Source organism: Phoxinus phoxinus, assembly GCF_949152265.1.
Source record: "Phoxinus phoxinus genome assembly, chromosome: 22".
Lineage (NCBI taxonomy): Eukaryota > Metazoa > Chordata > Actinopteri > Cypriniformes > Leuciscidae > Phoxinus > Phoxinus phoxinus.
In genome coordinates this window covers 13591308-13618894 of record NC_136897.1, presented here as the reverse complement: position 1 = coordinate 13618894, position 27587 = coordinate 13591308, and the positions used below count along the sequence as shown (strand labels likewise).

General features: G+C 38.4%; 1 protein-coding gene across 8 annotated transcripts in view; it reads right to left on the bottom strand.

Annotated features, from left to right (window-relative positions):
* naaladl2 (N-acetylated alpha-linked acidic dipeptidase like 2) overlaps window positions 1-27587 on the bottom strand; it is a 321301-nt gene that overhangs the window by 195385 nt on the left and 98329 nt on the right. For all 8 annotated transcript variants that reach the window (XR_013795866.1, XM_079597224.1, XM_079597227.1 and 5 more), the window contains one exon: window positions 26813-27311. Coding sequence is in view for 7 of the 8 variants with exons in the window: in XM_079597224.1 (XP_079453350.1) it covers window positions 26813-27311 (499 nt within the window). In the remaining variant the exon portion in view is untranslated. The remainder of the gene's footprint in view (window positions 1-26812; window positions 27312-27587) is intronic.

Here is a 27587-nt window from a genome sequence, read left to right as displayed (position 1 = left end):
TGTCTGTCTGTCTGTCTGTCTGTCTGTCTGTCTGTCTGTCTGTCTGTCCGTCCGTCCGTCCGTCCGTCCGTCCGTCCGTCCGTCCGTCCGTCCGTCCGTCCGTCCGTCCGTCCGTCCGTCCGTCCGTCCGTCCGTCCGTCCGTCCGTCCAACTCAGACTTATAACACATAACACAGATATTTGTGTGCATTAAATTTGCTGCTTAATGCCTCAAACTAAACTCTGAATATCTTTCCAAGAACTGATGCTACTGATCTGGCAATCTTGTTTCTTAATCAAAAGGGCTCATTGTTTTAAACTAGTAAATTTATATAATATAGCCATAAAATTATGTGGAAGCCACTAGACTGAAACTTTAGATTTTTGGATAGTGCTTGCCAGTTTTGCTTTCAATATGCATTAGATGATTAATAAACAACTGTGGGTGGTTTGTGGGCATGAGGAGACCCACCTTATTAGCAGTCACTGTAAATATAACATCTACTGTAGACCTAACCCTAGATCACGGCTCTGACAGATACAACTTTGCCTTTGCCTACAATGTTTATTGAGATGTATTATTACGTAATTAAAAGAATAAACACAAGGTAATGCACTTTGCTCTATTAAAAGAAACACTTTCTTGATAAATGTGCATTTCATGTAGAATGTGTTTCGTATTTGTTTTCTTATGCTCAAACGCCTCTATTAGTTCCAGATATTGTGTGCTAATCTCTTCATCATTTTAAAGGAACTCATTTGGCTGGGTTTGCGGCACACTATACAATTGCTCAGAACCCTCTGGGAACCTGTTCCAGCATGGCAGAGGATTAATCAATGTCATCTTCTGGGGGAAGCAATTAAAACCCAGGGCTACAAAAGGTAACTGTTTAGCCCAGATGCAGAGATATAGGGAATGGGAGAGAGGGTTCACTACGGTTAGTTATGAACACAATTTCTCTGTCCCAAAACATAGTGAGCTGCCTCCATAAACAGCATTTAAGGCAGTAACTTATTCAAATAGAACCCATATACCTTGTTTAAGCCAAAGTCTTTATTCTAAGCATGCCATGTGTATTGAAGGCAATCCCAGAATGCAGTGCAACATGTTGACACAATTTTGAGGGCAAAAAAAGGTCCATTGTCCGCTATCAATAGCATAGCGACACATGAACCACAGCTCACACAGAAATCCCTTTGAAATGAAACAGCTTTCTGTTGATCTACATTCACATGACCAACTTAAACATGAGCGAAATCTATGTGGGGAAATTTTTGCCATCACGCAAAACTCCGGATAGCGTCTATTGAAATTCTATTGATTCCTATTGGAATTACTTGATTTTGGCCACACAATTTTGCCAAGCAACAGTTAATATAAACGTACTTTTAGAAGTTTAAAGTCAACTGCGAATCTGTGCAGTTTGCCATTTGTTCATCCCTTTAACATTCCAAATAAATCACTTGATCTCCAACAATGGTTAGGATGCTTTCTCAGAAGGCAGCTTCCAATGTATGCAGCTTGCTAGAGCTTTCAGAACAAAGCAAATATGTCCCGTTTTAAAAATAAATAAATCTCCAAGGCTTCTATGTCAGTTTCAATAATGACCAAAACTACAGAAACACCACCAGTGAGTCGAAGGTCCAAGGCACTAGAAAATACCTTGCACGCTTATTATAGCTTCTCCTATATGAAATAGCACCTACGTGCTAATGAGGTCAGTTCTGGAGCGCTAGACCACATCTACAATCTTCGCCTCTACACACTCTTTCAACTTCAGCCTCTCTCGTAGTCATGGATGTAAGCATTCCCGCTTGAGCCCTGCTGGCGCCCTTTCCATCACAAATATGTTTTTCCCATTGAAATAAAGGTCAGGTGGTATCTAAGAAGACATACTCATGCTATGTTTCAGAGGGAGAGGGAGCAGTTGGGGAATGTATGTGGGAACACGGCATGCTCTTGCGGGCACATGGCACTGTAGAAGCAGAATACTTATGGAAGGTTCTGTCCAACAACAAGGGTGGTGAAATGTCTGCTAGGTGATGTAACAAAAGCCATTAGTGCGTAAGTCTTGTTAAAATGACACAGAGAGGTAAAGTCTCGACCTCATTATGCCTTTTGGACGTGATCACTCACGCCCTGAATTCGTACAAGGCTGGATGAAAGCATGCTTTCTTGGGCTAATTATAACAAGGAGAACACTTCTTAGTCTGTAAGCGTACCGAAAGTGTGACTTTGATTAAAGGACTTTTGAGTAAATCTGGGCTGCTGAGGGAACAAGTACTGGCTTGTCTGTAGTTTTGAATAATCAAATGAACTGTCAAAGCTATTCCACAAGCTACACTTTAAGGTAGCATCCCATGTTTTCTAACTCTCTAAGAGTGAAAAAATAAATCCAAAATGGTGGAAATAAAGTGGTGGAATCTTTCGGTAGCACTTTATTTTACAGTCCTGTTCCCCATGCACATACTATGTACTTACAGTAATTACAATAACTGGGTAACAACTAGGTACTAAACCTGAACCTGCACCTAAACCTATCTATCCTTAAACCAGTTATCTCATATTACCCAGAATTTTAGTACACTTAAGTGCACGTACTGTAAAATATTGCAACACTATTTTGATTTGATTTTTGATACAATATTCGTATATGTGCTACATATTTTTATCCTTATGAAAATGTCATCAAAATAGCTTAGCAACATGCTAACATCAAACTTTATTGAGTGCAACAGTCAGGTCCTGGAAGTAGAAATCCTAAAACACTCTAAAACTACTTAAATATTTGCATGCACAAAATTAAATATTTGCAGTAAACTAGAATATATTATCAGATTATTAAAATCAAAATTTTATATTCATGCATTTTTTTTTTTATTTGATTATGTCATTTGCAATGTAAGTGTAAGTCTTTCCCTCGTTGAAAGTTAAGTACACAGTCTAGTCTAGTTAAGTACACAATGGTTTTTTTTTTTTTTTTTTTTTTTTTTTTTTGCTTCAATCAAATTGTGTTATTTTGTAATCCACCTCGTAACTGGTTGGCTTGGTTCATGGCTTATAACTAAAACAAAGTTGTTGTTTTTAAAAAAAAAAATTTTTTATCCCTACGGGAAACAACGAATAGGAAATGCTGAAATAGTCAGTGGGCACTGTTGCATTCTGTTGAAGGCTACAGGAAAGCATGCTTTTTTTGAGCTATACTTTTTTAGTTTAGTAATAGTTGCACGTAAATAGTTTTTAAGATATATGTATGTACATGAATTGATACTTCAAACGTATTCTGTAATGTTTATGGTTGTTTTGGGCAGGGTAAGCAATATAAAAAATCGTTAAGATTGGTGAGTATTGCGACAGGTAACTTTGAATTGAGCGGTTTAGTCCAAATTTACTGAAGAGACAAAAAAATCACTTTATATGATGAACAGATAGAATTTAGCCTTTTATTCACAAATAAACATCCATCAACCTCATTAATGAAAGAATTTTAATTGTTGGATGATCTATCCCTTTAAATATTACAATGCATATAATCCCCTATTACTAAATTGCACTATATTATATTAAAAAAGTTTACCATCTTGCTCGGAGCAACAGTATGAATGCTTGGAAAAAAAGCTTTATGTCTTTAAATCCATACGCAGTGAGCAGTATTTTTCTAAATAAGTTGAGAAGCGTGTATATTATTTCCTGATGTATTTTTTTGATCCACTTTAGACTCTTGGAAACTGTTAAAAAGCCACAGGTCAGCTCAAATTACGTATATGGCTTTTCACTAGCATGAGTTTGCATTTGAATTAAGTGTTATTTATATATATTGTTGAGCTAATTATTAATTTAACCGACATTTAAATCATTAACTTTACTGCTTCGAAATACATACGTTAAAAATATAATTTACAGTTACTGTACGAATAAAAACAGTATTTCCTATTAATTCAATAGAATGTGAGGAAATACCAATATGGCGGCGCGGCAGCTTCACTTTTTATGACGTCATGAGCAATCCAGTCAAATAGATCAGTGATTTAGGTCCATTATTTAAACCTAAATTATACATCATATCTCTAACAAACAGGCTTTTAAGCATATGCTTACACCCTCCGTCTTATTTAAATGAGCAATGCTGCCCTTTATTTGACAAGATAAGGCAGAGAATACTTCCTGCCTTGATGGCCTAGATAGATATTTTTGTGTGTGGCAATCGCTATCAATCTCCACAGCCCTTAAGCAATGCACACTTCAAACGAGAGCGCTACATGGGGTTTGTCATTGTAGGAGCACAGAGGATATTTAGGCCCTGGGGTGAAGGTTGCCTCTCTAGAAATAAGAGAACAACCAAGATGCTCATTCGCTTCAGGCACCGTAACAACATTTTCTGCAGATACAGAGATCCCAACCTTCCACACACATACACGATGTGGGCGAGTTTTTTTTTTTTCATCCTCGATAAGTCTTTACACTTATGGAGAAGTTTAAAAAAATGAAATCAGTAAATACCATTTGTGAAATGCAGCTCTGCGAATGTTCGAAAATGCATGCATTCCTCCTCTATTCTTCCTAGAAGGCACGCTGCTGTCTTAAAACTCAAATTAAAAGTCATAGTTTACCTACTTTATGTCTTCCCAAACCCATATGACTGTCTTTCTTCTGTGAAACACTTTTTAAGAAGGATGTGCCACTCGCTTTTTTATCCATGCTGTACAATGAATAGGAACTCGAGAAATTATGCAAAAACAACATAAAAGTATTATACAATTGGTGCATATTTCTCACACATAATATTCCATGTGAAGAAGGAAAAGACTGAAATGTTATTAATTATTCACTGAAAATCTTGAGAACTTAACTTGCGAATCATTGTGAACAGTTCATTGAGTCAGTAAAATTAACTTAAAAACAAAGATCAGATTCTCGAATTAAACACTCAGAATGCTTTTTGTGAATCAGATCAACCAATTCTTGTGACTTTTTTTTTTTTAAGATTAAGAGCTCCAGTACCTATTCACTGTATTGTATTGAAAAGAGCAACTAGCATATTTTTCAAAATATTTCCTTTTGTGTTCCACAGAAGAAAGGTTTGGAACAAAATTGTTTTGGGTGAACTATTTCTTTAATTCATGTCATTGAATTTAAGAGTTGTGTCCAAGTGTGTTTTTGCGTGAGTGAATCTGTGTGAAAACGAGCAAAAACCTCTCAAGCAGCATTTTACATCCTTCAGGCTCCGATATAAGACCGCATCTTCTCAAGACAATGCCTATACTCTTCCTCATGTCTCCCAGGTACCGAACACAATCAGACTCTGTCCTGCTGCATCTCACAGCAGTGGCTCTGGGGATACCCGAATCTCTCTCTCTAAATCTCCATTCCAAAACAGCGTATCGAGAATTTGATCCAAATCACTAAATCTATCTCTTTCTTTCCAATAACCAGCACTCGCGAAAACACGCATTACACAAGTATCACTTAAAAGCATTTCCCTGGTTAGCACACATCTGCAGTAGGAAGGATTCACCACAGTGCCCTCTAGTGAGTTTACCACATAATACAGTTCACAAGCCTAACGCTGGGCACGAGAGATGCTGCATACACAAGTAACATGGGCGTAAGTTTCTGAGAACATGTATATTTAAAAGCAACATGTGTTATACAACATGTTCAGTCAGAATTCTGTGCTGACTAAAATACCAGATAATAAATATAATTCATCTAGGATAAATAACCTATAATAATTAGATCCTCGGAATGTGCCCTTGAGGACTGGCTTATACAAACCTTTAACATGAAGCTTTCCGGCAAAGAGAAAATTATTGAAAAGTATTACATTATTGCATCTTTGTGAGATCTAATAAGCAGAACTCAGCCGCTCCACAGAACTTGAATAAAGATGATTAAGACATGCGACCTGCCACGAGACCGTTGCATGATAAATAAAAAGCTTTTATGGCATACCTGAGATTTCTCTGTAGAACAAATCTTCGACCATTTTTAGTGTGCAAATGGTTTGCATATCTCCCCCTATTTTGACAGATATAACAATTGCCATGGAAAATAATGGAAGTCAAATCATCTAATTTTATTAAATATATCCTAAATGTACTAGGAAAGAAAATTAATTCTCACCCCACACGCATTGCACATAAATCAGAATTGCTAAGGGACAATTAACATCTGTCAGTTAGAAATAAAGAAAAAAACGTGAAAAGCCTTGAGTTTGTTAATACCAGCGGACTGTTGTTATGTGAATGTAATAAATGCATGTTGGCCTAGAGCACGTTGGCTGGGTGCAGTGGCTCGGCAACTGTTAATATGACAAGCCAGCGATTCGGCTGACATAGAGGAGCAATGAAAAATGGATACACAATCTGTTTGTTGCTGGCGGAGGTCCACCGGTCCCTTGTTTCTCTCATCTCCGTAAGGACACCTACGCCCTGCTCTGTGGCACAACGGAAGCTTGGTTTAATACAAAAAAGGGAAAAAGAAGGGAGCAAAGATCCTACTCTTCTTCAGCAACCTTGTGTCCACCTTATTAAGACTATACCACCAAAACCATGTAGCTGACTCACTGGGGACAGGGAGTGATGATTCAATTAGGATGACCTTTAACCTGCGCTTCCCCCAGGCAGCTGTAATCCCAAAGAGGATAATCAGTAGAGAACTGTAAATCCAATGTGTCCATTTTCTGAACCAGACATCTCTCAATCTCCCAGTGAGGATTTAATGGGGTGATGCGAGTAGGGCTGTCAACTTCAGCGAAGTAATGGACACTGATTTCATAAGATAAATGTCACTGTAGCGACCTTTATCTTGGACCACCAAAACATTGCTCCTGTGACATTCTTACCTTAGAATGGAGGATTCTGTCAAAGGCTTGACAATCTTCAGATATTATAATGCGTTTGAAAACAAAACAAAAAGGTATTAAAGGGTTATTTGCAAAAATTTACATTCGGTCATCATTCTGTCATTATTTACTTTTATTCATCTTCAGAAAAAAAAAAGAAAAAGCAAAACAAACCTTGTTTAAAGTGCAATCCTCTGAGACAGTTTGAATAAGGCACCAGACGCTCGTCTGAACATTGGCACAAAAGTGACGGTTTGATGGTGCAAGACAAAAGTCAGTAGAGTTATGTTTCCTGATTTGAGATTTAAAGTGGACCTATTATGCAAAATTCACTTTTATAAGGTGTTTGAACACAAAAAAAGTTGAGAACAACCAGTATATAATGGTAAAAATCCACTTAATTTTTTGTTAAAATTCCCATAAATCAAAAGTCTGTCCTATTAGCATAGACACACCCCTGAGTGAGAATCACAGAGTCCGCCATTTCTGTATCCTCGCTGTAGCCGCTGGAGTTGTACAATGTCTGCGCCAAAGAGGCATTAGTGTTGTGTTTTGGGATGTACCAATGCACATAATTACGGTTAAAGTTAATTTTAAGGAAATGTCCCGAAGAAAATGGGAGTCTTATACGTTTATACAGCGGACTGCTTCACAAACGAGGGTCTTTTCAGCGCTGGTTTTCAAAAATTATTAATTCTGAACACTGATTCTGAAACCTTGAGTAAAGTGCAATCCTAAGACAAGTTGAATAAGGCACAATACAATACATCCATTTAAAATAGTGCACAAAAGTGATGTTTTAACGGTGCAGGGGAAAAAAAGCATGTGACTTTTGAGATTTAAATAAACCATCGATGCAAGGAGACAACTGACCAAATTATGACCAAAAACAAAATGCTAAACAGCCACAGTGTAGCCTCTAGCTAAGTATGTGTATAACAAGCATAGTCACTGCTTGACTGCGTTAACTGCTAAAATGTTGTAAAAGTGTCACACATCATTATGCACAAATTTAGCTTGCACCTATTATAACGGAGTATTGTGACTGTGCATAAATATTTCAGGATGACCAGACACACAGTTCAGCCTTTAAGTGCTTTTAGTGTATTTTAAACATTTGAATTAACATCAGCAAATCCAGTGAAAATATGCACCGATGAAATGCAATAGAAGCTGCGTTTCCTGTTTCTCACTGTTAAGATTATTATATTATATTTCTAATGGCTCATCACTTATCTTAACTCTATTTTTTGCTGACTTCCTTAACTGGATGTGCTCATGTGGCAGTGGTAAATTAAATGTAAGTCTAGGTCATCAATTATTTGTTCATTTTGACGTTCTGCCTGTTTCATTTTAACCTGAATTTGGTACATTTGTGGACGAGCTGCTGGCGCTGCATAGTAAAACTAATTTCTCTTTTTAAATGTATTTGTTTATCAAAGAAAAAGGCCAGGTTTTAATCGAATGACAACCAGTAACGTAGCGTATCCATTTCATTTCCACACTACCAATGGGAGAAATTAAAGGAAAATCCAGCTGTCTTTCATGGAGGAAAATCACACACACACACACACACACACACACGCACACGCACACGCACACGCACACACCTTCGTTTCTGTCAGGTCAAACCATACATAGCCCCAGTTCTCTAACACTGTTACGACTTGACAAGACAGACAGGCATCAGACAAAAGGTCAGAGCCGTGGGCCAGCAGACAGCGGAGTTGAAGTGATGTGTCCCGCAGGTGGCTTTGAAAGAAAACCCCCCACAGAATCTCTTAAATAGCCTAAAACCAACTGCTCACACTGGTCCACAAACAGACCAGTCAACAACACTCAAGCAAGCTACCTGCAAGCCCCAAACTTTACAGGGGAGATCGACAATACCTGGAGAAAGTTATTCATTGGCACTTCTGTTCCTCTCAATGGCAGTTGCTCAGCTTGTGTGTGATCCCTCAGAACTACACAACCAACTCGCTGACATCTTTCATCATAAGTGCTGAAGAAAATTTGAGTGCTGTTTGATGTGAGGATGCTGTGGTCACCAGGTTTACTTAGAATATTAGTTATGGTATTGTGTGAGGGACTAAGCTATTTGGCTTCACTTCTTTCTTTTAAAACAACATCAATAACAAATAATCTTGAAAACAATCTTACAAATAATTTTGTGAATATATGTACTTCACCCAGACGGCAACATAGTGTCTGCCCAGATCCGGGCCAAACCTGGTACATGTGGATTCAACCAGTACCAGATGTGGGCCGGATCTGGGCCGACACTATGTTGCTGTCTGGGCATGCTTCAATTGTAGTAAATTAAATGAATTAATTAAATCCAGCGTGATTAATTAATGCAAATAAATCAATATTAAATTGACAGTTTATATATAAATGTATATGTGACCCTGGACCACAAAACCAGTCACATGGGTGCATTTTTTCATTATATTTAATATATAATAAGCTTATTATAATAATAAATAATCTTTCCATTGATGTATGGTTTGTTAGCATAGGACAATATTTGGCTAAAATACAAATATTTAAAAAACTGGAATCTGTGGGTGCAAAAAAATCGAAACATTGAGAAAATCACCTTTAAAGTTGTCCATTTGTGTTTGCGATTGTGCTGCATTCTTTACATATTTACGGTAGGAAATTTACAAAATATATTCATGGAACATGATCTTTACTTAATATCCTAATGATTTTTGTCATAAAAGAAACATATATAATTTTGACCCATACAATGTACTGTATTGTTAGCTATTGCCACAAATATACCCATGTGGCTTGTGACTGGTTTTGTGATCACATATTATTTATCTGTATTACAGTCTTGGGCCCGTCCTTCATTGTAAGTGTTTTGGCTATTTTTTTTATCGTCCACCATGTGAAAATCATACATTCAGTACATTAGAAGAGGCTAGATCACAACCAAATTCATATGTTTCATCAACTGCGATAAAATAGCATTTATGAGTTTAAAGGCTCTAGTTCTGCATGTCTGATTCAAACAAACACTGACGCAGAACCAGGCAGAATGTCTCTCTGGTGCTCAGCTATGGTCTGTCATTACATACGCTGGCAAATGCTACACTCTTCAACCAAGATTTATCCTCCTAACTTGCATTACACAGACACACACATTCAAAACCACCCCCACACACACAGACAAACACCTGCGTAAACAGATGTTTCACAGCAAGAGAACTGGTGCAATTCCAAAAAGTTATTTTTGAAAAACCTCCACTCACAAACATCAACATTTAGTCAAGGACAATTGAATCGCTCTCACTAAACAAACTGCAATTACCACAAAAGTGTGTAATCACAGTAGGATCAAAAAAGATATCTCAGCGAGTTCCATTTCCATTGCACTTCGAGGTTTTTACAGAGCCCCAGGGTCAAGGCTTCCTAATGAAATCGGTTTAATTCACACAAATAATTTGTTGAGAAATGTCAATGGTTCATTGATGGTTCAATGGCAACATTCCAACAATCAAATCCAACAACAATTTGGAATAGACGGGAAACCGCGTTGTGTGATGCGAGCGTCAAACTGGCATTCATTTAATATGAAGGTCGTAAAAGGGAAAAAGATAACTTCATGATGTTGAAAACATTCAACTGTTATCTGGGTGCTATATCCTGTGCACTTCTCTATATCTAAGATCTGTGGCCACAGCTAAATAAAGAGGTAAGTATAGTGATGACATTGCCCCGGGCTGATCTTGGCAGGCTCTCCTTATCAGAACACTGCATATCTCATCGCTGTTTCTGACTGCAGGAAAACCACAAAAACAAACGAAAAAAAATAAAAAAATCTTAGATATTCTCTATCTTAGATAATCTCTATCTAATCTTAGATATTCTTGTGGGTGGAAAAGGGACAAGGAGCACAAAAGAACATACATTTAGTTAGGGTGATAGTGGGTCTAGATCTTCTATATGTCAGATTTGGTTACATTATTCTGATAAACCTACAACACTGGGGTTGAAACCCAAATAAGTTATGACAGTGAGGAGGAAATTCACTAAGACCGAGGTTAGGTTTACACAACAACGATGTACTAAAAACGAAAAAGTTGATCCTTTAGGTTTTTTTTGTGTGTGTACAGATGACAACGTTACCAAAGCCACCCCCGTTCCCATGGATCTGCGAAAATGATTTAAAACGCTGTATTATGCATCCCAGGCCAGTAGTTGGCGATGTCACTTTGTAAAGAAACACTACTCGCCTATAGACTGAAAACGTAATACGCATGCGCATGACGTCACCGTTTTCACAAATTAGCATTTTTGTAGTTTACACAAAGGCAATAACAGAATAGTTAAAAAAAATGTGCACTTTGAAAGCATGCACCTGAAGACAGCAAAACATTTTTGCTTAGTTTTTGTACACGATTCATAAAAAAGCCCTGTAAAAATCAGGTAATGGCACATTTCATGCATTACCTACAAAACAAAACCCATGACCTTGTTATTGCCAAGCCTTATTGTTTAAGCCAAGGATTGTTATATTATTTTTTCATGCCACAAACCCCCGAATATGATTCCCTTGCAGGAACCTCCTAAAATGTCAAGGCAACTATATATTTTCATGTAGAAATGTTGGATGCTTAAACCTTAAAGGACAAGTTCGGTATTTACACTTAAAGCCCTGTTTTCAGATTGTTTCTCATGAAATAGAACGGTTAAGATTGAAATTTGGACACATGCTACTGGCCCGAGAATTTTCGGTTTCTGTGGTAGCAGCACCCCCCCCACCTCCACAATGGCTGCATAGGTGCACTGGAACAGTCCTTCCTAAAACGGATGAAACTTTCGTTTACAAAGACGTGAAACTCACCGAGTGGCAAGGGGTGTTCACTGACATGCTCACACAAAAATCGCTGCAAAAGATGCTTTTCAACAGGTTTTATTGTAGTTTTTGTAATACCGTACCTCACAGCACATCCAATACAAGTCAATGGAGTTGGACAAAAACTACGATAAAACCTGTTGGAAAGCATCGTTTGCAGCGATTTTTGTGTGAGCATATCAGTGAACACCCCTGACCACTCGTTGAGTTTCACGTCTTTGTAAACGAAAGTTTAATGCGTTTTAGGAAGGATATTTCTTGGGCACCTATGCAGCCATTGTGGAGGTGGGGGGGGGGGGGGGGGGGGGGTGCTACCACAGAAACCGAATATTCTCGGGCCAGCAGCATGTGTCCAAATTTCAATCTTAACAGTTCTATTTCATGAGAAACGATCTGAAAACAGGGCTTTAAGTGTAAAATACCGAACTTGTCCTTTAAGAGAAATATTTTTTTTCTTTCTTTCTGAAAACACCATAAAATCAATATCACAGTGTAATGTCTGTTTTGGGTTTGAGTTTTGTGTGAATTGTGATCTTGTTTGATTAGCACTGTTTACTGTTCAGTTTTATGAGTTAGGGTATGTTTACACGACAACGATGTCCTAAATATGGAAACATTTTTAGCGTACAGATGACAACAATGTAAAAATGATCCCAGTTCAAACTGAGCTGCGAAAACAACTAAAAATGTTCTATTATACGTGGCCAGTAGTTGGCGATGTCACTTTGTAAAGAAACACTTTGCGCCAATAGACTGAACACAAAATATGACGTCATTGTTTTCACAAATTTGACAAATTTATTTTCACAATAACGGTAATAGATTTTTTTTTTTAATTCAGAAAGTTTTTGCGTTTTTAGGCCCCCAAAATGTTGTCGTCATGTAAATTAAAGGCCAAAACACAAAACGTTTTTAGTTGAAAACGGTGTCATGCAAATGGCCCCTCAGTCACGTGTTGTATTGTATCATGAATGAGGCATCTATAATGAGCCTAATTTACATACAAAGAAGGCATGTTTGTGCTGAAATAAATGACAATCACTGTATTGGCACTTTATGAGTAGATAGCGCCTGGTTAAGCTGGAGTGAATTAGTGAATAAGACAGTATTTAACGTGTGCGATGAATTAAGGCTCCGATATACTTCAAGCTAAATTGAAGAACTGATGTGGCTTTATTTTAGAAAAAACATGTAGCACATATTACATTTTCATCTAAACGCAGCTCCCAGTAGCGTGGGCGGCTTCGGGGTGCAGTATAACTCTGCAAAGGTATTTCAAACTTATTTTTACCCCTAAGCGAAGAACGAAAAATAACTTTGCAGTGAGTATATCAGGGCCTATAACTGATACAAAAGGGATGTTTAGTGAATTTGCCCCTCAGACTTCATTGATTTACATTTATGTAGCGTGGCAATGAAGCAGTTGCACTTTCAGGGTCATTGTGGGTGCAGAACTTGTGGAGGCCAGCATGAGTTATGGGACATTTGCCTGCATGTGGCATCCATTTGGAGCCTGTGTGTCACCTTCCTCCTTAATAACTCCCACGACCTGGAGAGAGTCACTTTGGTAATCCTCTGATAAATCAGTGTTAAATGTCATGTGTCTTACAAGCAGAGGGTGGTTGAGAGTGTCTGTGACTTCTGATGGCCCACATTGCACTATTACACCTCCTCACACACTCCAGACGTGTCACAAAAATTAACTTTAAACGTTTTTTTCGGAGGGACTAGAAACGCTTTGGTTTAGGCCTCACGCTGAGGCTCATTCGCACGGCTGCTCCAGAGATAAAATTTTAAAAAGTTCATTACTTAAAATAGCTGTTCTCCTGCCAGGCTGCCAGCCATCAAGATATGAAGGAAATCAACTGCACTGTTGTGCCAGAGATGTGAGGAAATGTGAGAGGGTGGGCTTATCGTCTAATTTAATAAGTGCAGAAAGTCACTAACCAATCATTTCTGTTTTCTCAGGTTATTTGTGTATGACTGAAAAAAGATTTTGATTCTTTCAAAGCAATTTTACAAATTGGTCCAAATGTTCCTTCCCTCACAAAAAAAATACTTTTCCTATTAAAGCAGCACATTCAGCCGTGTTGTTTTTACCCGTCAAATCTACTTTTTAGATTAGTGTTAAAAATGAAAAAAGCTTTCTGTTGCTGTGGTTAATAGTCCCCTGAACTCAGTCCTCAGTTCATCTGACACATATTGAAGATGAAGAAGAAAAAAAGCCAAGCACTGACTGAAAAATTGCCACTTCTGATTGGCTGGCTTCACACAAGGAGTAAAGCAAAATCGAGTAGTATTTTTTACTTTTTGAATAATTATCGCAGAATGAGTAACCGTCATACACACCCCTAGTGTATTTATTGTGTTGAGAAGAAACTGGGCTCATATGAGCATTTTGAGTAAGTTTGCAAGGTTAGTGTCTGTATATTGCTTTGTTTTCTTTGTGAAATAAAGTTATGTTTTTCCATTTAAGCCAGAATTCTCTGTATAGATTTATGTGTGAATAATCTGACATAATCAAACAAAACACTTATACTTGAAAGAATCAGAGTGCCTATATACATTTACTACACATATTTCCAGCTATTTTTAACCGTTTGACTGAACTGACACGCCACCATTGCAATTAATTTCTCCCCAATCCCCCAAAATATTGTTAGAAGCAAGAAAGATATAAGCTCAATTTGCACTAATATTAGGACATTATCAAACTTCAGTTTCAGTTCTCAGCCATTTGTGTGTTTTTTTAAGCTGATAGAGACAGAGGTACCCAAGGTTTTTGAATACCAGCACATTTAACGGTTATTGCGATCGGGACAGGATGTGCAATGTACAGTAGACACACGACACCAACAGAACATCGTCATATTTTTTCTGGAAAATAATTTAATGTAATTATTATTCAATGTCTAACTCCAGTTGATTGTCGAGTTCACGCGCGTGATCATAGGTAACTAAACCGATGCGCGTGAACTCGACAATCGACTACTTTGGACTTCGACCGAAAACAGAAACTAAATACAGTTATGTGCGCTGGCTGATATAACATAATTTTTATTAATATCTTTCACATCTAATGCAGTCAGATTCACCGTGTTCACTCTGAAGGAATCACTCAACATAGCTGGGGACTTGTATGACACATCAAGGATGATAAGAGAAATAAAAGCAGGTTTAAAATTAGACCCCATTCAAGTCAATAGGGTGCACATTTTAAAAAGAGGATAACGCGGTGTAGGCAACACCGATTTTTGTCGTTGTTCTCTGTATTGACAGCACTCCAAATTTACAAAAAATTGAGCTCAATGTTAAAATTGACCGGAGTTCTCCTTTAAAGGATTAGTTCACTTCAGAATGAAAATTTCCTTATAACTTACTCATCCCCATATCATCCAAGATGTTCATGTCTTTCTTTCTTCAGTCAAAAATTAATTAAGGTTTTTGAGGAAAGCATTCTAGGATTTTACTCCATATAGTGGACTATGGGGACAAACGGGTTGAAAGTCCAAATTGCAGTTTCAATGCAGCTTCAAAGGGCTCTACATGATCCCAGTGGGGATTAAGGGTCTTAGCGAAACGATCGGTCATTTAAAAAAAAATAAATAAATAAACATTTCCATTCTTTTTAACCACAAATGCTCGTCTTGCACTAGCTCTGCGATGCGCCACGCATTACGGAATCACGTTGGAAAGGTCACGCATGACATACAGTAGGCAGAAGAACCAACCTAGTGTTTACAAAGTGAACGTGCGAAGACTAATGCCTAGTTCACACTACAGGATTTTAAGCCCGATGTACAATATTTGGCCGAGATACAACTATTTTAAAATCGGGAATCTGAGGGTGCAAAAATATTGAGAAAATTGTCTTTAAAGGTGTCCATTTCTGTTCCACTCACAAAAATAAAAATTTGATATATTTAAGGTAGGAAAATTACAAAATATTTTCATGGATCACGATCTTTACTTAATATCCTAATGATTTTTGGCATAAAATAAAAATCTATAATTTTGACCCATAGGCTACAGTGTTTTGTAGGCTATTGCCACAAATATACCCGTGCGACTTATGACTGGTTTTGTGGTCCAGGGTCAAATATAATAAAAAACATTTTTTTTTTTTTAAATGACATCATTTTGCCAGATAAGGCCCTTATTCCTTGGCTGGGATCATGTAGAGCCCATTGAAACTGCAATTTGGAACAATCCGTTGTACCCCATTAAAGTCCACTATATGGAGAAAAATCCTGCACCGTTTACATCAAAAACCTTAATTTATTTTCGACTGAAGAAAGAAAGACATGAAAATCTTGGATGACGTGGGGGCGAGTAAACCATCAGGAAATGTTAATTCTGAAGTGAACTAATCCTTTAACACAACTTGAAATACATGTTTTTTGATAGGAATGTTGTTCCAGGACCAACAGGTATACCTACTTTGGTAAATCAACCCTTGCGCCCTGTCCGATAAAAAACCGGGACGTTTCAAGAACTCCTGAACAGTCATCAAGACTTCTTGCCCTTAAGAGGTTTGTAAAAGAGACAGAAAGCCCCCAGAAGACGACCAAGACAAGAAAACGTTGTAGTCCACTGTTATTTCACAGCTGACCACACTTAGGAAAGGATCAAACCTGCTAGGTTAAAACGAGTGAAAGCTACAACCATGAAGCATAATTCAGCTGTCCATTTGAATTTAACTCCACCTTTAACAAAAGGAGACCAGCATCCTATTTTCCCGAGAAGTGACAATGGGAAGAGGTTACAGTGCTACTTATTAGATGGTTGTTGTAGCGCACTGTTATTAATATTGATTTCCTCCTCAGGGAATATCAATTTTGTTCTGCCGCTGCATACACATCGTAATGATAGGATTTAGCCTTCAGAGAAAGGCCTATTGCAAAGTCAGCAAACTGCAAGGAAAACAAAGACATACTCTTATATAAACAAGATAATGTTGCAGCACAATCATCCAGCTTGATACACACACACACCGCTTGTGAAATCCACACCGGCTATATCTGCATGTTCCCTTACTGCATTTCCTCTTTACACGCAATCATTCGCAACAGCAAAACATGCAATTATTGATACTTCTGTCACACAATAATAGCATTGTTCTGTCTCGAGAATGGGAAATGTTGACACCCAATTGTACCATTATTCAATTCCCATGGTGTTTCCCGACAGAAGTAATGCAGGCAGCAGCAATTCTTAAAGTTGGGCGCAATATTCCCAAGATGGTGTGCAGCGCTATTTATTCAAAAGTATTCAATCATAATGTCATGGGTGTTATGGTGTGCGTTATTTCTTGAGGTTTCTAGTCTGTGTTAGAATGAGAGGTGTTCCATATTTTCCTTACAGATGAGGGCAGTTTATCTCACTTTATGAAAGTCATTCTGAGGGGAGAATTGTATCATATGGAGGAAAGGTGATAACCGCTCTGTAGAGGCTGGAGGTTATGATTAGTTGTGATTTTTTCCCACACCTGTGGCTATACGTGTATCTATGTGTATTATATTTCAAGTGATGATAAAGTGAGATTATAACACATTATCTATCACGATTGCAAAAAAGGCTCATGAGTAGCATACTCAGAGATACCAAAAGCCAGCTTTTGATTCGAAGAGTTCGCAATTATATTTAATAATAACAGTAAAACTAGGCATTATGTGTGGTAAAATTGTTCTGCAGCATGAATCGACAAGTTGTTGTTTATGCAGTGCGAATGCATATACTTTTTATATAAAACAAGTTCATGGATTGAGTCAAGTCAAGTCAAGTCAAGAATATTTGTATAGCGCTTTTCACAATACAGATTGTATCAAAGCAGCTTCACAGTGTTAAATTAAAATAATAATAAAACGTCCATGTTTGGTAATGCTAATCAATAGTAATATTGATTGATTAATTAAATTGAATATCCCCAACTGAGCAAGCCAAAGGCAACAGTGGCAAGGAAACGAAAAACTCCATCAGGTGACCTAATGGAGAAAAAAAAAACCTTGGGAGAACCCAGGCTCAGTCGGGGGCCAGTTCTCCTCTGGCGGTTATGAACTAGAGGCCGGATTTAACTGTAAGATTAAAACATTTATATGAATGCCTGGTTAAAGAGATGCGTCTTTAATCTAGTTTTGAACTGGGAGAGCGAGTCTGAGCAACGAACAGTATCAGGAAGGCTATTCCAGAGTTTTGGAGCTAAATGTGAGAATGCTCTCCCTCCTTTGGTGGACTTCGATATCCTAGGTACGACCAAAAGCCTCGAATTTAGCGATCTTAAAGAGCGCGATGGATTATAGGGCGATAGAAGATCCGTTAAATAAACTGGAGCTAAGTCGTTTAGGGCTTTATAAGTCAGTAACAATACCTTATAATTAATACGGAACTTTATAGGTAACCAGTGTAGAGATGATAAGATCGGTGTTATATGATCATATTTTCTTGATCTGGTAAGAACTCTAGCAGCTGCATTTTGGACTAACTGTAGCTTGTTTATTGAGGATGCAGGACAACCAGCTAATAGAGCATTACAGTAATCTAGTCTCGAGGTCATGAATGCATGAACTAACTTTTCTGCATCAGAAACTGACAGCATATTACGTAGCTTAGCAATGTTTCTAAGGTGAAAAAATGCCGTTTTTGTAACATATGAAATATGATTTTTAAAAGACAGGTCGCAGTCTAGTATGACACCCAGGTCTTTTACTGTAGAGGATAAAGTAGCAGGACATCCTACTATGTTAAAGTTGTATTGTGAGAGGTTTTGTGGGCGGTTTTTTGAACCGATGAGTAGTACCTCCGTCTTGTCTGGATTTAATAGAAGAAAATTACGCGTCATCCAATCTTTTATATCTTTAACACACTCTGTCAATTTTGATAATTTAGCGTTTTCATCCGGCCGTGATGAAATATATAATTGAGTGTCATCAGCATAACAATGGAAACTAATTCCATGTTTCCTTATAATATTTCCAAGTGGCAGCATATATATTGAGAATAATAGAGGGCCTAGCACAGATCCCTGCGGCACTCCATAGTTTACTGAAGTTATGATCGATTTTTTTCCATTTAAATAGACAAAATGGTAACGGTCTGATAAGTATGATCTAAACCAGCTTAATGCTTGTCCTTGAACGCCAGTATAATTTTGTAGTCGATCTAAGAGTATTGTGTGATCTATAGTATCGAACGCAGCACTAAGATCAAGTAAAACTAGTATTGAGATACAGCCTTGGTCTGAAGCTAAAAGTAAATCATTAGTGATTTTAACGAGCGCAGTTTCTGTGCTATGGTGCGGCCTGAATCCAGACTGAAACTTTTCATAGATGTCATTTTCTTGCAAAAAAGAGCTCAGTTGAGCGGACACAACTTTTTCTAATATTTTAGACATAAATGGAAGATTTGAAATGGGTCTATAATTTGCTAGATTATGTGGGTCTAATTGTGGTTTCTTAATAAGAGGTTTTATAACTGCCAGTTTAAATGTTTTTGGAACGTGACCTAAAGATAGAGACGAGTTAATGATATTGAGTAGAGGCTCTTCCACTACAGGTAACACTTCTTTCAGTAGTTTAGTTGGTATAGGATCTAATAAGCACGTTGTTGTTTTAGATGAAGTGATAAGTTTATTTAGCTCTTTTTGTTCTATAGTTGTAAAGCACTGTAATTGTTCTTGCGGGGTGATAATTGAGGCTGATTTATAAGGCGCGATTGAAGATTGAGTGTTTACAATTGTGGTTCTGATGCTTTCTATTTTCTCAGTGAAGAAGTTCATGAAATCATTACTGCTAAACTGTAACGGGATATTTTGGTCAGGTGACGTTTGTTTATTTATTAGTCTAGCCACGGTGGTAAATAAAAATCTTGGATTATTTTGGTTGTTTTCTATTAGTTTGCGGAGATGCTCAGCCCTTGCCGCTTTTAGGGCCTTTTTATAACGTGACATACTGTCTTTCCACGCGATTCTAAAGACCTCTAAATTAGTTTGTTTCCATTTACGCTCTAATTTACGGGTTTCTCTCTTTAGAACATGCGTAGTATTGTTGTACCATGGTGCTTTACTTTTCTCTCTGACCTTTTTTAATCTAATGGGTGCAACAATATCCAATGTTCTAGAGAGAATGGTGCTCATAATGCTAGTTACTTCCTCTAATTCGTCTGTTTGTTTGGGTTCAGGCAGTAACTGAGACAAATCAGATAAGCAATTTGAGAAATTATCTATGGTGGATGGAAGGATTGTTCTGCCTGGTCGGTAACGCGGCGCAGTATGACATAGTACTGTAGTCCGTAATATACAAGTTACCAGGAAGTGGTCACTGACACCATCACTTTGTGGAATGATATCTATATCGGTTGGATCGGTTCCATATGATATAATTAAATCGAGTGTATGATTAAGACGATGAGTTGGTCCGGTGACGTTTTGCTTGACCCCAAAGGAGTTTAATAAATCTGTGAACGCAGCCCCTAACGCATCATTTAAATTATCTACGTGTATGTTGAAATCTCCAACAATTAATGCTTTATCGACGTTGACCAATAGATCTGAGAGAAAATCTGCAAACTCTTTTAGGAAATCAGCGTAGGGCCCTGGCGGTCTATATACGGTAACCAAGGCTAGAGATAATAGGGATTTTTTCCTTACATCTAAGAGCGTAACATTTAATACAAGTACTTCAAACGAATTAAACCTGTGGCCTGTTTTCTGAGTAACATTAAGAATATCTCTATAGATTGTTGCAACACCGCCGCCACGACCAATCAGACGGGGCTCATGCTTATAACAGTATCCTGGTGGAGTGGACTCATTTAGACCGAAATAGTCATTTGGTTTAAGCCAGGTTTCAGTAAGGCAAAGTACATCGATGCTATTATCTGTGACTATTTCATTTACAATAGCTGCTTTAGGTGTGAGTGATCTAATGTTCAGAAGACCTAGCTTTAGAAATTGTTTTTGTTCACTAATAGCGAGATTTTCTGTTTTAATAACAATTAGATTTTTCCTAGATCCTACAGTAGATTTATTATTTGATCTCACTAAACGAGGAATAGACACAGTTTCTATTAAATGTTCTACACTAGTATTTATATCAATTAATTTGGTGCAGCAGAGACTGTGATTTGGATTTTTGGTAACTAGTCAAACGGTTTTTAACGTCTTGGAGATGTTATCCGACAGAAGATCCGCTCCATTTCTACTTGGGTGTAAGCCATCAGCGCGGAAGAGCCTAGGTCGCTCCCAAAACAGATTCCAATTATTAATAAAGAGCAGTTTCTGCTCATTGCACCATGACATTAACCATTCATTTAGCGCGAATAATCTACTGAACTTCTCATGCCCTTGTCGATACGTGGGAAGCGGCCCAGACACGATGATCGTTATTTCAGGCGATGCGGTGCGTACCGTCTCGATTAGGTTCCTATAATCCTTTTTCAAAACCTCCGTCTGCCGCAGCCTGACGTCGTTCGCTCCTGCGTGCAAGACGACAGCTCCGACGCGCTCGTCACCGTTCAAGATCTCGGGTACTCGCGCAGCAATATCAGAAACACGGTCATCAGGAAAACAGTGGCTACGCACCTTACTTTTACCTGACGTAGCGTGGACGTTCCGAACAATTGAATCGCCGATAATCACAGCATCGCGTTCCGTTTCGCGAAGAGGGGAGAAGCGGTTCTGAGTGGAAATCTCGAAAACCGGGAGGGGCGGAGAGATTCTTCGCGTCTTCCGCTGTGAAACAACCCAAGCTTCGTGACGGCGCCTCGGAGCCGGGGTGTATGAAACTTGTTGTGAGAACCGCCTTGGCGCACGGGACCAATGCTGAGAGACGCACGGTGTTGACGCAATCGGAGTCTGCGGATTATTAACTGATTTGTGTGCATCGACGCGAGATGTTTCAAGAGCTAAACGCCGGTCTCTTAGCTCGGCTTGTCTCTCTAAAAGGTCGCTGATCTGCTTCTCTACAGCTTCCAGCTCAGACTGCACCGCCTGCAGCTCGAATGTGTCCTCACCTGCACCAAAAGGTAGACAACATAACGTTACATTTGATATATTCGCCATTTAAACAGATGGACAGTAAGTTAGCAACGACGCTACCAGTGATGCTATCAATATTAACGCTAATTTATAACTGAAATCTTGGATATAATCTGTCTTTTTAATGGTACGGGTGTGATGTAGACGCACGATAGGCGAGAAAATGTTCGTTTGTAAGTGAGTGTAAAGAAGACGCGCTCAGCCGTCCGACCCACAGGTGTAGCGGACCGGTATTGGGTCAATCGGTTTGAGACGCGTCTACTCAACAGTCCGCGTTGTAACTATGAGATTTTGAGCAGCAGTGCTTCTCAGTGAGTAAAAGTAGAAAATGTTCGTTTGTAAGTGAGTGTAAAGAAGACGCGCTCAGCCGTCCGACCCACAGGTGTAACGGACCGGTATTGGGTCAATCGGTTTGAGACGCGTCTACTCAACAGTCCGCGTTGTAACTACGATATTTTGAGCGTCAGTGTTTCTCAGTGAGAAAAAGTAGAAAATATTAGTTGTAAGTGAGTTTAAAGAGAGAAATCCCGGATTTTGAATCAAATCGACGGAGCTCAAACACAAACAACGCGTTCAGGAAGTGACGTAACAGGAAGTGTCAAAATAGCCAACCATAGGTCATAGGTCAGTTGCGATGGGATTTTTATTTATGCTTCTTTAGCTGCAAATAATAACAAATAATAATCACAAAAAAGTACTGGATAAGCAGGCTGCCAAATTTTAGTTTGAAGGTTTATGAAAATTAAGACAATTTTTATTTTATTTTATAGTTTATCATATGGAGGAAAGTATATTTTTACTCCTTTTTATTTCTATTTTAAAGTAAAATATCTAGTTCTGTCATGAAACTGTCATGAGGGTGCAGGCTAATAGGTCATTTACACATTTTGGAGCATTTGGTGCATGCATTTTGGAAACACGGTTTCAGAATAATGTTTTTTTACAAAAATATTAAGCAGCACAAGTGTTTCCAGAAAAACATTTAATTAAAATATATATTTCGTAACATTATAAATGTCTTTACTGTTTGAGCAGTTTATTGTGTCTGTTGAATAAAAGTATTAAAGGGTAAATGTCTTAAAATAAATGAATTATAGAGTATATCAGGAATAAACATTCCCTTTTAAAGAAATACACATTATAAAGGTCATCAGTTGATGGTTAGTTTAGCTGACAATCACATTTTCTCAAAGCTTCTGTATAAATTTCATTAATATGCGAAACATCCTTTTAACATGCCCTCATGACCTCAACCGTAGTTTTGTAGAGTGTCTATTCCACATTTTAGAGTGATATAATGATTTCTAAAAGCAGCCCTTTGTTCTGTTTCATCAGTGACTGGCATCCCACCAGCAATGATAATATGACTTAAGTTGCATTGATTAATGGATGATTGCATATATAAATTCAATTTGGCTGAGGCCCAAAACAGATTCTATTCTCTAGTGCCTGTGTTTTTCACTGTCCTCCAACAAGAGTAAAATGTGCTAACTCATACATAGAAGCTGCAGTACAAATAAATTCAAGGGCCAGTGATTACACTGTGTGGGGGGGAAGTCACTTTTTTATATGACTGGTTAAATTATTGTCTTTTATATATTACTAAAGTCATTAAACAAACGAAGAAAGATATAAATTTAGTATTTAATATAAATTGGGACCTAGTTCAGTAGTAAAACGTAGTGTTGCACATTTTATTCGTTCAGAAATGAACTGCTTTATTAGAAACACAACAATTACATTGTGTCATCTGTTACATAAGGACTACTAAATCCTCATTTAGAAGTTTATTTTAAAGTGCAAAGAATTGAAAAGAACCACGTGTAAAAGCAAGTGTGTCCCATCAGATAATAAAAAGTTTAACATTTGGACCAAATACGGCCATATAAGTAGACAAGTGGTCAGTTGCAAAGACCACAGGTGTGGATATTGGGACAGCCCCAGCATCTCTACCTACAATGCTCTTCCTGTCTAGTTGCTTTTATCCCTAATGACTGGGGTTGGGATTCAAATTATGAACCCGAGTCTTTACAGAGACTCAGATGGACTCCCTCAATGGCACGCTCCTAAATCTGACCTACCTCTAGGACCCTAGATCTAAGCAGTCCTGGATAAGAATGCGTATCCAGAGGACGGCTCGATCAATTGCGTCCAGCAATTAAGAGTGAGCGTCAACAGGAGATAAAGAGCACCATTAGAGAGACCCGAACAGTGGGAAACACACTTCTTCTTCATGGGATTTTAGGCTAATCTCGTTTTACTGGAACTGTTCTTCCCCCGCGCTCACCTTTGATGTGTAAATTAGGCCAGAATCGAAGAAATAAACACGGTCACAAGCCAAAAGAAAATGGAGGCTTTGGCAGAGCATGTTTTTTTTGGAAAAAACAAATGGCATGAGTACAGAATTTCTGCTTCACCATAATTGAATGTGACTTAAAATGGATGATTTTCAGCCCCACTACAATGGCTATACAAGTTAGAGTGTGTCTCTCAGTGGCACCTCCAGGAAATGTTTTATGGGGCGGCCAGATGGGGACAATAATTAAAAATCATAGGGTGTACATCAAAAAGACTGTAGCGTGGCTGAATCTTAGGATATGCAACTGCAGGCTAAAGTTCTGACAAATGTATGGAATTCACACAAATTTACCGCACATAATTGTCAGTTTAATTGTCTGACAATTGATAAAACAAATATATATTTTGTCACCTTAGACATGGTAGAGTGAATTTATACAGATGCTGGTTAAAGTGCTCATATGTTATTTTCTAATGAACTAAATAAAATACATATTCATACAAAATTGTATATATATTATTTTTATTGTTTTTAACCCTCTGGGGTCTGAGGTGTTTTCTGGGCCCTGGATTCGAAAAAAAAAGCGAGCAGATCACGCCGGCGTGATTGTCGACCCCAGGGGGTTAATATGAAAATATTTTGTTTCATATTTTTAAATGGCATATTAGCCTGGTTTCATATACATACCTTTTCTGTGAAAATAATATTGTGATATTAATATTTAATAGTTGTCTGTCAACACATTATCAGATACGGACAATGACAACTTTTATGAAAAACGAATTGAAAAATGTAGTCACAATTGAATGTTACATACAAAAATGCGTTTGTCTTGTGATTTTCACTTCAGACATGGTTAGCGAGAATCTACACAGACAGTGGTTGACGTGTCCTGAATTTTTTTTTCCTAACAAGCTTATTAGAATGTGTATTGAAGCAGTTAGCAAAGATCTTCAAAAGCTTTCCCAAGGCTCCATTTCATGCAAGCTGAAGAGAGACCTCAGCTTAACACGAGGGACAAAGAGATTTACAGTGAGATTTGGAGTATAATTCAACGATCTCCTTTAATCTCTGCACGCCACAGAGCTTCCTCCTATAGGGCAACCATTTTCCACAGTCCATTGAAACAATTTCTGCTTCATCTAAATAGTAAATAATTCAATTATCCTCACACACATTCGTATTTCTTCAAGCTGCAGTGTGAATATTAAGAGGCTGCATGTATGTGGGGTAAATAAAGCCATCAAAATGTTTAGACTTCTCGCCTTTGCAGCCTCGGCGCATTGTAATATCGCCTGCTCTTCCCCGCTCGAAAAAAGGATCTGAGATGAGCTGTTGGCGCTGCGGTCTGAAATATAAATGTGACAAAATAAATTATAAATTGACACTACCGCAAAGCCTGTTTCAGGAGTCAGGCGGTTTTGGTTCAGAGGAAACCGAGTTATCTTTTTTGACACGAATATACATGCTCGCCATGATCCGTGCTCCAAAAACAATGTGTTATCGCTTGAGGTTTGTCTGCATTTAATTTTAACATCAGTACCTGCTTGCGACTTTAGTCTGCCTGTCAGAGACTACACAGCTGGGCTCAGAGTGAACAAGGCAGCTTTGCCACTAGTGGGAATAAGCTGTGCACAACTTTGGCTGTAGGACTGCTTTTTTTAAAAGATGAAGGTCCCAAAGAGCCTGTCCCAGTGAAACACTGTCCCTGCATCTGCTTCCTCAGTATGGTTCACTTCTCCTCACTGGCTGGAACGCCCTTGAAGTTTCTGTCTGATTCCTCACCTCACTCTCTGAATGTCTAGTCAAATATCTTAATCCCCCCGTAGAACTTTATAGTATTCAGCTCCCCGAAAATATCTTCTCTTATCAGCCAATAATGGGCAAGTATTCTGCGTATATATGCTGTTGCGGCTGCTATTATGAGTGTGCCGAACCAAGTCACACTGTCATGATGGAAAAGGACAAGGATGCACCGAATTTTCGACCGCCGAAAATTATCAGTCGAAAATGCCATTTTCGGTTTTTGGCTGAAAGAGAAAAAAGGCCGAAAATATAAGCCCAACCTCCGTGTTCGGCGATCAGGTTTCACGAGCGGGTCTTTTCCACTCCGTGTGTGTGTCAACGCGCTGCTGTGCTCTCTGCTTAATGTTCCGCTCCGTGTTTGCGCGGCGCGTTCTGCTCTGTCGTTCACGGCCCAAACGCTCCAACCATGTATTGATCACGCACTGGAAAACCAAAGTCTGCTCAAATAACGTGACATTTCTCAGTAGTAGACTTCTGTTTACAATAGGGCAACAATGGTAAAATTACCTGCTCTGATCACATGCTCTGGTAATAATAGCTTTGTAGGACTATAGGCTACTTTATTTAGATAATTAGTAAAAATAAATACAAATAATAATATGTTGAATCTGATTATGTAGCAAGGAACTGAATGAAGAATAATATATTGATATATTGATGTTTATATTGTCCTGTGGAGCAAGTATACTGTATCCACTGTTGGATATTAGTAGGCAAATTAAATCGGTGAAATGAAACTTCTGTAAAACACATCTCAGTGCTTAAAAAGCCCATAGCCAAGGGAACACCCTAACATGTTCATATTATGATGTTGATATTAAATCTGTTGTCATCTGTTGTTGCAAATCCTTTCCTTAATTCCTTCTGCAAAACCTACTTTTCTTTATTTATTTATTACCGTAAAAGATCCACTGTGTTTTTCCACTTTCACTCTGAATAAAAAAAAAAAAACGGTGTGTTTACATTACAATAGAAACATTTACCTCAGCAGTGCTTGTATTTTCTCTGCTGTGATTCCCTGAACAATCTTCTCCAGCACATCTGTGTCTGCACTCGGCTCTACCTTCACTTGCTCCCTGCTGAAGGCATATCGTCCAATGAGCAGCCCCAGAGCAAACACACCCAGCCCTGCTAGTAGGTATTTAGCCAGGCAGGTCCCATTCCATCTCTGGTCCTTGGGTACCGCTCGGCTGAAACGAGAGACGTAATTAGGGTCCTCCTGGAGACGCTCAAAACGCCCGTGAGGGGAGACGGAGGGTTGAATTGGTTCCAGGTCTGGGTCCATGCCCCCGCCAGAAGAGCTGCTCACAGGTTGATGCTCCACACACTCCAGCTGGAAGCGGTCCAGGCCCGGTTCCTCCAGCTCCTTCTCCATGTCCCATTCCAGTTCCAGGGAAGCTGTGTGAAGCTCCACACTCTCCAGATCCCGCACACGGAGAGAACCGTGGCCAGCACGCACTTTCCTATACGCCATGTCTGTTACTGTAGAGACATGAGAAACACACACAGATATAAATGGAGTTAGTTTATTTTTACATTAACCCCTTCTTAAGGGTTAATTTCTGTGTTGACACCTTCAATTCTTTGCTATACTAGGGCTGCAATAATTGATAATGAAAATAATTGGCACTGATTTTGATTATTGGTTAATCGCATCTGTTTACTATACACGGGTTTCTGTGCAACGTCATCACATAGATGCGCGCGCATCTAAGAGGCAGAAAGCAACAGTCTTTACGGCTATATCTAGCAGAAGCA